Genomic DNA, 12,594 nt, shown 5'->3' with positions numbered 1-12,594 from the left:
TAAATGTTTTAAAAATTTTAATTATTTATTCTTTTATTTGAAACTAGAATCTAAATTAAATTAAGTGAAAGAGAAAATTTATAAGATATATGACTGCATAAAAAAATTCTTGTGGTATTTATAACCAAATAACATTATGTTATTACTTTCTTCTTCATTAATGCATCAAATAGCGATCTTTGGCTGAATAGTAGTCAACAAAATATCAATTAACAATGATGAATCTTTGACCTTCAAATTTACCAAACTGTTAAGAATGTAAATATTTAAAGAATTGAATGTGTGCTATGATTAGTTAGCATATATTAAAAAAATTCAATACAATTAAAATTTTATTGATTTATTAAAACTATAGAAAATGGCATATATGAGATGGCAAATAATGGCAACTACATACTGCTAAACTATTGTACTTGTATATGTAAATTAGTATTATCAAAAGTAAATTAAACAAAAATTTTCAATAAATAAATATTTTTTTTATCTGCTGCTCAAGAAATTTTAAGCTTATTTTTGATCCTAGATCTATCTCTAAAATATTAGTATGGAGTTTAATTACATCTTGTATATTTATATATCTTTTGTATGTTTCATAAATTCAGAAATGTTTTAATGAATTTAGTTAAGCTAAACAGTAAGCTAATCTTTATGGATAAACTTATTGCCAATAATAATCATCAATGCTGAGAACTGCAGACTTAAGTTTTTTACTAGCAGGTATTTTTCTCGTTGATTTGACAGAAAAATTTGTAAAAACTGTTAGGAAAGAATTCAAATCCAGTTCTTCAAATTATGAAAAATGAATTTGAATAGTATTATAGCTTAATAGATTTTAACAGAAATATTAATAAATAAATTGCAAATATACTTAAAACAATTTTCTTAAATTAAGCAATAATTGGTAAATACAGGATAATTTTTATAATGCTGTTTTAAATGCTTTATGTAAATTTTTAAAAATTAACACTTATTAGTCTATTTTTGAAATGAATCAAATGTACAGTATTTATAAATTTCTTTGAAAATACACTACAGCTTAGTCAACAACTATTTATTATTGTCTGTGCAGTGAAAGAGTAGACATGAGTCAGCTTGAGCTTGAAGAGTCTATATCTGATGAAAGGGGTGCAAAGACACATGGGAGTTGACACATTGATCGTAGTAATAAAATTTGTAAAAAAAAAAGGTAAAAGAATAAACTATTTATGATAATGATAATATGAAAACGTTTTAAAACTATAAGAAACAAAACAGCTGAAAGAGATTAGATCCATGTGTTAACTCCCAAGTCTCCTTCCACCCTTTTCATCTGACATATAGATGCTTCCAGCTCAGGCTGACTGGTGTCTACACTTTCACTGTGTGGACTAAAAGTCTACTGTATGTCAAAATATTGTTTACATATGAGAAAAGAAAATTTATTAATTGCACATAATTGTAAAACATCTGTCTAGGATTTTTTGAATGCCAGAGTATATATAATACAATTATATACAATACTGAATTCCAGCATTTTTTCATAAGAAAGCTTATTCATTGTCTTTTTAATGTGTCTTCAGTGAGTTTCTTAATATTTGAAACTTAGTACTGGTAAAATTGAATTAAAATTCAACTCATTTATCATATTTCTTAATTTTTTTTATAGTATACTTCAATTTTGAAAAGGGTCTTTCAATTGTAACTGTTGTCACATGAAGAGTAAGAATTAACAATAGGAAAGAATACAATGATGCTGATTGTTTGCAATATACAGTAGCTATTCTGTATTATTAGAAGCATTGCCAATTTATTTATTTACAGAAGTCTTTTTGTTTTTTCTTTTAAAATTTGTCAAACAATAACAACTATACAATGACATGTTAACAATTTTGGCAATAGCAGTTTTTTCAAAATAATTAATGTCATTATAGGCAGAGATAATATATTAAATTCCTAAATATGGAAATGTGAATCATATTTTATTTTTGATTGTAATCACCCTACCAGAAAATGGAATCCTTCCAATAGGAGTTCATAATGGATTTTAATATTTTTCTTCTGTACTGTAATGTATTCAGAAACAATATCTTCATCATTGTTTCAGAAGTCAAACTTTATATTTTGTGAAACAATTGGATACATAATCATCATAAAAATGAATGTTTTTGAATGCCTTCTACTTTTTTTGGATATATCACACAATTATTAATATCTTATTAAACTAGAGAGATGAGAGTTTGATGTTTCAATCAAACATGCAATTCTCTTATAGCCAATATCATTTATAACTGTGATATGCAATTATTAATTTTCCAATTAGAATTTTTTAGAACTTTTAAACTGAAAACAGATATTATCGGTCATATTTGAATTAATAGTGAGGTTGAGACTGAAGTTTTAAATGCGAAAACGTGTATGTCGGACATTCAGCGCCACTTTCCTGTAAGCCTAGAAGTTTGACAATGGTGTTTGGAAAGTTGAGCATGATTCCACTGACTTTCCAAACACCATTGTCAAACTTCTAGGCTTACAGGAAAGTGGCGCTGAATGTCTGACATACACGTTTTCACATTTAAAACTTTGGCCTCAACTGTGCTAATGTACTGTACTGTATGGACTGTATTTAACTGTTGCTTAAGAACCTTCATAGAATGTAATTTCAAGAATATATCTGATGAGAAAAATTATCAGATTTATTTGACTTTATCAAACAGTTCAGAATAATCAATGGATGGATGAAATTGGAAAAAATAAAGCAGTTTATCATTACAGTTGTATATCATGATTAAGGCAACCCGCAATTGCTTTATTTTAAAAGAAAAAAAAAATCTGCTTTAAAAAATAAAAATTCTGCTATATTATGCTTTAAGACAGAAATTTTCTGCTTTATTCTGCCTAATTTATTATTTTTTAATTACACTTGCATTCTGCACCCAAATTTTCTTTGCATTTATATTGGTTTACCTGATTCTCGATACTACTTTTACTGTATATTTTTGTCTGAATTCACCAGATCAGTAACTGAACATGAAGTGAATGTGAATGTCCAAATTTTCCTTGGTAAATGATGATCTCTTTTGTGTCAAATGGTTCAGGGTAGAAAAACTTTTCTCCAGATCTGCACTGCTAGCAGGAAGTAACAGAGCTTTTAATGCCAGCTGACTCAAAATTGGTATTTCCCACATAGTGCTTCCAGAAATTTGTTATATTACTTCATACTACTCTGTTTTCATTGTTGATCAAAGTATTGTAGTATGCTATCTCTTCTTTCGGTATCTCTTTCTTGGAGAATTGCATAATTGAGAAGTTATACTGTCCATTGCTTGGTTATGATTTGGATCTAGGAGTTCAAGCTCTTTTCAGAACTGCCTTGCTGGGTGTTTGCTATCTAGATAAAGTTGGAGTAGAGCTTGGAACCCATATCAAGTGGTACCAACAGTTCCTGAATACCTCCAAGAATTTGCCAAATATCACTTCCTACAACACTGGATTTGAATCCAAGCTGTGACTCCAATTTCTTGATCAGGTTGCATAAGGCTTCAGCTTGGCTTACAACTGCACATTGCTGTTCTTTAAGTTGGGACTGATCAAGTAACTTGCTGAGCTCTTGCAATACTGCTCTTTTCATAGTCTGATTTTCTCTGATCCATGTCACTGTAACATCCCACCTCTTATGGTAGTACAAAACTGCTTCTAGTCAGTTCCCCTGTCAAGTAATAACTGGTACAAGTGGCAGTGCTAAAGAGTGGTTCTTGGCAGATAGCGCTAGCTGCAACAAATGCCTTCTGTTTGCTGCCTTCATCCTTGAGATGAAACTGTTTAGGATGCTGTTCTTAGTGAGCACTTCTTCTGCAACTAAATGTGTAACATGTGCTCAGCATGTCGTGTGGAACAATCTCATGCACACTGGCATGAGTTTCAAAGCAGAAACATTCATATACAGAGTGTCATCTGTCAAAAGTCCAACAAAAGTGTCTAACTCAACATTCAAAAGTTTGAGAGATGCAAACACTAGATGGGATGGTTTATAGGTTCCAAGGCACACAATGAATGCATTCACAACTTTCTTGTTTTTCACATCGACTCATCTAGTATCAGCAAAATGTCAGCTAAATCTTTGTTTCCAATATTTTGTGACAGAAAATGTTCAAGGGTATTCCCACAACAGAATATGGAGACCATTTTCTGACATCTTGAAGGTTTACTGTTTCCAGAAGCAGTAAACCTTTAGGCAAAGAATCTTGCCTTCAGTAGCTTCAAGAGTAATAGCAGAAAGCAAAGAATCTTGATTCTTTGCTTGCTGCTATTACTCTTGCCCTTACAATGTTTTGTATTTACAATTTGTGTACCCACATTGAATTTCCTTTTGTAGCTGACCATAGTATTGTATTACTCACACTGCAAATTTCCATCTTCCATTACAAACCCTTCATTGGGAAATCCACGTAATCAAAGAGCTGCTGTAACTGGTGTCTTGGGCATTATCTTACGATACAATGAAATACACTTAATTAGAAACTTTGTTTATTCAAATCTCTACAGCAATATATCAAATATAACTAATGATTACCAGATCCTGGGGAGATGGAAGCCATATTGCCAATTGTTTGGAATGAAAGTTGCTACATTTAAAGTGTCATCTTTTTCAGGGCCGGATTTACCAATCCAGGGGCCCTGGACACACATTCGGTGGGGGTCTCCCCTTTAAGAGTAGGCAAATTTGATGATTTAGAAAATTTACACAAAATACTGTACTTTCAATTAGATTTCAACTAGGAAGTTGTAAATTTCATTTAAAAATAAGGTTATTATAAACATACATATATTTTATTGTGTAAAACTAATTATAACTGAAAAATACCTATGTGAAATTTTTTCCCGAAATTTTCCGATGTTTCATAGGTTTTTTCCCGGGTTTGGTTTTCTCTGCCTGTGGCCCTCATGATTATGCCACACTAGGCTGTCGCGGTAATAGAAAAAAATTATGTTTAAACATAATTTTTTTTAGTTTTGTGGGGGCCCTGGGCACAGGCCCCAAATGCCCTTATGTAAATCCGGCCCTGATCTTTTTTGCTACTTAATTGAGCAAATAAAAAATACCAAATTATCCAACGTAAAAATTTAAAAATAAAGAAATATTTTATTTAACAAATACAGTATATTTCTATTTAACATTAAATACAAAAAACACTGCAATTTTTCTGAAAGGAAATGATTAATTTTTCATAAGGTATGAAGATGAAGTAAAAACTTCATCTTCATACCTTATGAAAAATTAATCATTTGTAAAAATGATACCGACAGATGAAAGTATGTAAACTTAATAGAAAAAATAGTTGTTAATTTGAAAAGTATAAATAAGAACAGAATATGGTAAACAAGATTTGTATATTGTATTTTCATGTGCATATATAAAAATGAGAAAATCTCTGTTTTTGGCTTATTTGGTCACAGCTGCTACAGCCTTCAAAATACTTGTTGTCTTGCTGATAAGTTGCTATGGTTAATAATAAGGAATGGAGAGACAAGATATGGGAGTTAGACTGGGCTGCAGGAAAAAACACAATGGACTTGACAAAGTTCCTTAATTTTGATTTATTGCTTAATAACTTTTGCGTAATAACTGGAAATGATATGGTGTGCATTCATTTCATGGTTTCAGTAAGCAACCCATGGTTGTATTCAGATATTGCTTTATCTGTTTTTGAGTTGCCTTAATCCTGATTTATAAATAATTTTATAGCTATAATTAGATGTTATTAATAATGTGTATTTATGGTGTAAAATTATGCGGAGATACTCCCAATCTTTTGCGCTTGGCAGTCTCAGGAGATCTTAATCTACCAAAGAGAATACTAATTAGAAATGGCTTTTCCATAAAAGTAATAATTTGGAAAATTACAGACAACTTTTTGTATGTAGTTTTGTCTCAATTTATTAGAAAACTTGTTTCAAATGAGAAATTTTTCCAGAATTTTCTGTTTGGGGCAAAAAATAATAGTATCAAGCATGATATATAGTGTCCAATGGCATATTCTATTTTTGTTTCCAACTGTTTGATGAATATATCACAATAATTTAAATTATGCTTAAAATTCTCCCAGCTTTCAGAAATTGTACAATACCAAATATATTAATAATGAGTGATCAAGCAAAAGTAGAACTTAAGAGAAATACTTAGAGTTTGGCAATGCTGTGAGTCAGAGCTTGTTGCATTGCCTACTCACAATATCAAACTTGCTTTACTTCTTGAAATTTCTGCTTTTGTTTGATCACTCTACATGAGTAAAATCTGTCAAAAAATATCAATTTTAGGATGATTTTATATTTTCAACAGTGGCATAGCGAGGGGGACAAGGGGGTGTATCATGCCCCGGGCACCACTCTCAGAGGGCACCAAAATGGTCTCCAAGACAAACTATATGTGTTTCTGGAGAAGGGATGGGGCCGCCAATAAAGTGTCATGCCCCGGCTGCCAGTTATGTTCGCTACGCCACTGATCTTCAAAGTTTTCTGTTTTGCATATTAGTTTCAATGATTAGCGGATTCAGTGATTAGATGTGTTCAGTTATAAAATAAAATCATATACTGCATACAATATTTTAATCTTTCCTTATTTATAAAATATAATAGATTATAAAACTGATTATTTTGAAATAAAATTTTGTTTTATGAAACTACAAATGCAAAAAAAGTACTGTATAGTGCTTTTCAGAGTAGAGAAAATCCTGTAGTCTTCTAATCATTTGGGAAAGAATAAATTTGTGTAGTAATCTGAATGCAAACTTTAAACATGTGAGTTAATTTAAAATAAATTTTAAAAATTTGTAAATAAGGTTTAATAATTGATATTTTTATTTAATCAACAGTTCAATTAATCTAACGTTGTTTTAATATATTTAAGGACTCTACTATATTAAAAATTAATTAAAACAATTTATAAAACTAAAAAAATTCATAGTTGAATTATATTTTTTTTTGTTTAAAATTTGTAGAAATGTTATTATATATTTTTAAAAGAATTACATAAATGACAAATTTCTACAAAGCAATGTATATACATTGCTCTTGTGTTTTTCATATGGTTAAAAAATAGAAAAATATTTAATGATTAATATCTTAAATTCCTCGAAATCAGTGCAGCAACATTTTTATGAAATATTTAATTTATAATTATTGTTACACATCGGTGATCCAAGGGGGTTAGCCCTCCTTTTGGGTTCTTCTGGATCCACTACTGGTTACACACAGTAGTAACTTATTGAGTAGCTATTAGTGGCATGCTGTCCATGGAAGCACAGCTTCCCTTGTATTTTCTAAAATATAAATACATATTGTGTGATTATTTTCATATTTTAATGTACTTTGAATTACTTAATGTGGTTATAATAAAATATTAATTTGATGTATCTTTATTACAAATTTCAATACTACATGTGAAAAAATGATAAAATTACTATTGTATATTTGAATATAATTTTGTATATGCATATTCCAAAGGAAGCACTATTGTCGAATACAGGATAGCTTCCATGGCGAAAACATTCGAATCTATCCAAGACCAGCACACAGCTTCCCTATCATCAAATGTCACCGCACGCCACTGCACAACTATTACTAAGAACTTTATTTCCAGTTGTCTTCAGCAGAGTTTAATCCAAGCATTTTGTGTCATTTCACAATACTCTTCATATTCATATTACAATTTACAGTAACTCTCTAGATAAACAATATCAGTTATAAGTATTTATCTAAATATATAAAATTACATGTCGTGACTGAGTGATTCATCATCACCCAGAGCAAACCACTGAACCTAAAGAGGTGAAATTTGGTACACAGTTAGGGTACGCAATGAGAATGCACACTAAGAAGGAATTTTTCAAAATTCTCTGCAGAGGAAGAGGGAGAGAATTAAGGCTTAATCCGAGGAACAATTTCTACTGTACTATTTTAGATGCGAGTTTTTGTTTTTGATAGTAATAACTTAATTTCCAAATGTACAATATTTATCAAATCATCCAAGTCATTTGCCCAAGCAATGCCAGGCTGATTTGCTAGTTACAAAATATATCAAAACTGGAACAGATAACTTGTAAAATCAAAACTATTCACTCTTTTCCAGCAAATGAGTTTAATGAACAAATGTTTTCAGTTTATTTTATAAACCTGTTCAGATTTCAAACTTCAAAATTTCAAATTGGAATGTTTCAAACATTTGATGACGTTATTTATAAAATTTTTAAAATAAACCTCCATTTGCTGGAAAAGTGTGAATGGGTTTTGATTTTACAAAAACAAACATTAATGTTTTCAGTGAAATTTAGAATTTAAATGTGGGTAGCTTTTTGTTTTTTTAGATCAACTATCTATTTTTATTTTGAGATTGCCTAAAGATGATCATTTAAAATGATTGAAAGCATGTTTGCTTGAATAAAAAGTTTTTGCTGTTGGAAAATCAAGGTTTGTTGATATCTTTGAAAAAGAATCTAGTTTGCCACTCAGTCATTATAACTATTAGAAAACAATTTTTAATTCAGTAGAGAATAATCAATGATAAGACAAAAGAAAATTTTGTAATTTAAAATAATGTAGAGAAAATTAATAATAAGAAACTCCTTTAAAATTAGGCAAGTGATGTGTAAATTAATTGCCAGTTCAGATTCCTTGGCATAAAAGGTCAAATTTTGACAACACAAAACTTCTAAAATATTTTGATTTTGGATTTTTTGTAGCATATACAATGCACTCTTTTAATCTGCACTAATTTTATTTTACTGTAAGAAGTCTACTTTTGCTCAAACATTTTATGTCACTAAGTGAAGCAATGTCACTTTCTTATATTAGATATAAACTATTTAATCAAACAATATAGATATGTGGTACATTCAAAAAGTTTCAACACCGATGCTGTATTGTCTAAAGTATTGATAAGAAAACATTTTAAACACAGCCAATTTTTAAATACTCTGTGTATCTGTAGACACAGTTCTACTAATGGTTATAGAACTATTTATAACATTTCTGGAACTATTTTTTGATGACCTATTCCACAGCATCTTTCATAGATGCTTTCATCTTAAAAAATTTTTAACAGTACCTTTATCTCTAGATAAGGTGAAAATTGCAAAGTGTGGGGTCAAGCAAATAAGGAATGTGTGGAGGTAATGTTGTTCTATTTTAGCTAAATAATCTTAAGTAAGAAGTGAGCTGGAGCATTGTCATGAATGAGTACCCAATTTTTAACTCACTCAACATTCTGAGTGCTTTATTCAAATTGCTACTTGTAAACACCACAACACTTGCAAAAAGTGCTTTGTTGTTGTTAACAGCATCTTGCAGAATAAACCTATAATGAACAATGTCTCTCAGGTCAAAAACACCTCCATTATTACCTTATTCTTTGGGGAATCCAATTGGAATTTTTTGATTTTCAGAGAGACTTCCATCTCTGAAATTGATGTTTGGTTCTGAAGAAAACACTATTTCATCTCCAGTAATGATTTTTGCAGAAGCTTAGGGTTTTTATCAGCTGCATTGATGAGATCACCACTGATACTTATTCCTTCCTGGCACTGGTCTGTGTTAAAGTTTCAAGAAACAATGTAGTGACCCAAAAAATTCTTGTATGGTCATTACTGTTTAATAATCTATTAAGCATGAACACTCTTTTACTATCTGTGCATGTTCAGGGCATCTGTTAGAATTTCATTAGAACTTTTGGTCAAAATTCCAACCATCTCTGTTTCTGTGTTAACTGTTATATGCTAATCTGTTACCACAGTTTAACACACACTTCATATTCTCTTCATTTTGAAATATTGGCCATCCAACACAACAGCTGTCTTCAAGTGATTCTTGGCCTTCTTGAAACAGCTTACACATGCTACATGAAACTGCTTGAAACACTTTTGATTGAGGAAGTTCACTTTTCCCATAAATTTTCTGTATTATTTTGAAAGTTTCAGTGGCAGATTTTTCTAAATACTGGCAGGATTTAACTTTAACTCATTGTCAACTAGATATAAATACCAATGAACCAGCAAAACAAATGTTTTCTTCCATTTTAAATAGTCTTCCTAACAGGAGAATGACCATTTAAAATGGAATAAAACATTTGTTTTTGTTTTATTTCTTTTATTTTAGCTGGTTCATTGGTATTTACATCTAGTTGCAGTTATTTTTATTAATTTATACCAGTAGTTTTGTAGAGATTGTATTAGATTGTGCAAAATGTAACACCTTTTCACTTTAATGAACATAAGAAAATTACATTCCTTTGATGTCTGCAGTATTCATCATATAATCATGTGATTGATGATTCCATTCTTAGAGTAAAGGAAAGATGTTCATTGAACATGCCAGAATTTTTAGACTAGGCTTTAGTCTTATGTAATTGTTTAAAGAAAACAGTCTCAGAACTTTATGAATTTACCATGTGTACAAATACATAAACATTCAGATTTATAATTGAAAAATATATTAACAGAAATTTTTTTGGATCTCTCTTTTTTTTTTTTAATAATTAGTTAATGAATGAGATATGTGATATTATTTTTTTATTAAAGAAAGCATATTCTATTGTATATAATTTTAGTTTAGAACTTTTCTCATCTTCATTTTCTTGATTACAACAAAATGGTTTTTTTTCTGTTTTACACAACTGAAAAAATTAGCAAAAAATATTATGACTTGAGATCAAAAAATTGTAAAAAACATGACTTTTTAATATTTTTATTTCTAAATATTAAAAATAATTAAGTCAAAATTGTTTTGTAATTGTCATTTTCAATGCCTGATGCAATGAAATTTTTCTTTCAGTATGACAAGTTTGCCAAGCTAGATTCCTCATCATTTTACAGTAGGAATGCAGTAAGTATTTTGTAACTTATTTTTGTCAAATAATTTTGGAAAAATGAATGTTAAATATTAATCTGAAACTATTATTGTTAAAAAAATAATAATTATTATTATTAGTTAGTATTTATTATTGCATTGTTCTGAATACAGAACAAATGATATTTTTTTCCTTGAAATTTCTTCTTCTAAAAGTAATGTATCACACTACATGCAGGCAAGTTTTTTATCCTGCATATAGTACAACCTATCTACTTAGCATTATTACAGCATCTTGCCGATAGAGGTCTGTTTTATTCTGTTGAAAATGAGGCCCAACACCTTGGCAACTAAACAAAGGAATTAGAACATTTTTGAACTCAGATTTCAAATATACTGTTCTGAGATATTCTCAGAATCACAACAATTATGAAACAGCATGAAAATTTGGAATAACAAAAACAAAAAATGTGGCATTGAAGAAGTTGATCAATAATTAGGACATGAGGCTTCCATATGTAAGGCTCTCAGAGATCTGAAGACTGGCAGATTCAATGGGCTTGGCAGGATTCATCAAAGAGAATTGTGCCAAGAATCTAACAATCATGAAACAATCAGTTAAGTTGAAAGCATTGAAAATTGCTCAAGAGAACGTTTCAAGGTTAGTGTTTTTATGTTTCCCATCTTTAAGAAATTTCCTTGATGAAAAAATACCAGTACTTATATGCCCTGCAATTCTTAACAGTAGGTCAGTGTTTAAAGCAAGCTTTGCATGGTAACTGAGATTTATGCACCAATTTAGATTTTCACTCTGCCATTCATGCACTTCATAACCATTCAGTGTTTGCTGAATGATGATGAAAAAAGTTGATGGCCTTCCAACATTGTTATCCAACTGTCTAAGGAATGTCAGTGTTTGTTGAATCAAATCACAAATGTTGGTGAAACTCCAGTATATTTCAACATGGCAGGAAATACTACAATAAATGACAACAAAACCAAATCAGTTTTGATTAAAAAAAAAAAAAACAAATGGAAATGAAAAAACTTGAACTATGTTCATTCAGTATTAAGACTAGTTCCCACTGGCATAAAACATGATGCAAATATTGTAAAAAAATATGATAAGTTTAAAAACTATTCAGTGGGATCGGAAATGGAATGATGCAAATATGCTGGTGTAATGATACAAACAATGTCACTTTTCTGGTGTAGAGATGATGATTGTTGTACAGCATTAAAGTTGACTAGAATTCCACTTTCTTATGCAACATAAAGCAGTAAATCTGACAAAGCCAGCCAAGCATACAACAAAAATCATTATTTAACAATGTGGCTACCGAATGTATACAATTTGGCAGCCATATTCTATCAATGTCCTAATCAATTAGGTTTGATTATGACTGATACATATGCTGCATTTACAGTTTTTTTTTTATTGATGCTTGGAAGTGCAACTGTTGTTTAATAAGTCAGATATATCAATCGATACAACTCAATAATGTAAAAATCCTTGAAATTTCATAAGAACTGTTAACAAAAAAAGCAGTTTTGATTTTATGCATACCTTCCCTCTTTGTATGTGAATTGGGTATGTCAGATGTACAATACAAAATATAACGTTTTTACATCAAAGTACTTATGTCACATTTATGCCAGTGAGAACCACCTTTTAGGTGGTGGATTCAAGTTACTGCCATGTGACTTTTAGGCAGAAAACAGTGCCAAAGTTGATATAACAAAGGGATCTATATCTTCTGTAATCCAAATGACTGGATG

General features: G+C 30.0%; 1 protein-coding gene across 3 annotated transcripts in view; it reads left to right on the top strand.

Moving 5' to 3' along the window:
- tay (tay bridge) overlaps positions 1-12,594 on the top strand; it is a 494,398-nt gene that overhangs the window by 415,777 nt on the left and 66,027 nt on the right. For all 3 annotated transcript variants that reach the window (XM_067276200.1, XM_067276199.1, XM_067276198.1), the window contains one exon: positions 10,801-10,851. In XM_067276200.1, the coding sequence (XP_067132301.1) occupies positions 10,801-10,851 (51 nt within the window). The remainder of the gene's footprint in view (positions 1-10,800; positions 10,852-12,594) is intronic.

This window comes from Centruroides vittatus, unplaced genomic scaffold (assembly GCF_030686945.1).
Source record: "Centruroides vittatus isolate TY-2023 unplaced genomic scaffold, ASM3068694v2 contig_680, whole genome shotgun sequence".
In the NCBI taxonomy this organism is placed as follows: Eukaryota; Metazoa; Arthropoda; class Arachnida; order Scorpiones; family Buthidae; genus Centruroides; species Centruroides vittatus.
Note: the sequence above shows the minus strand (reverse complement) of the source record. Positions and strands in the feature narration are given on the sequence as shown.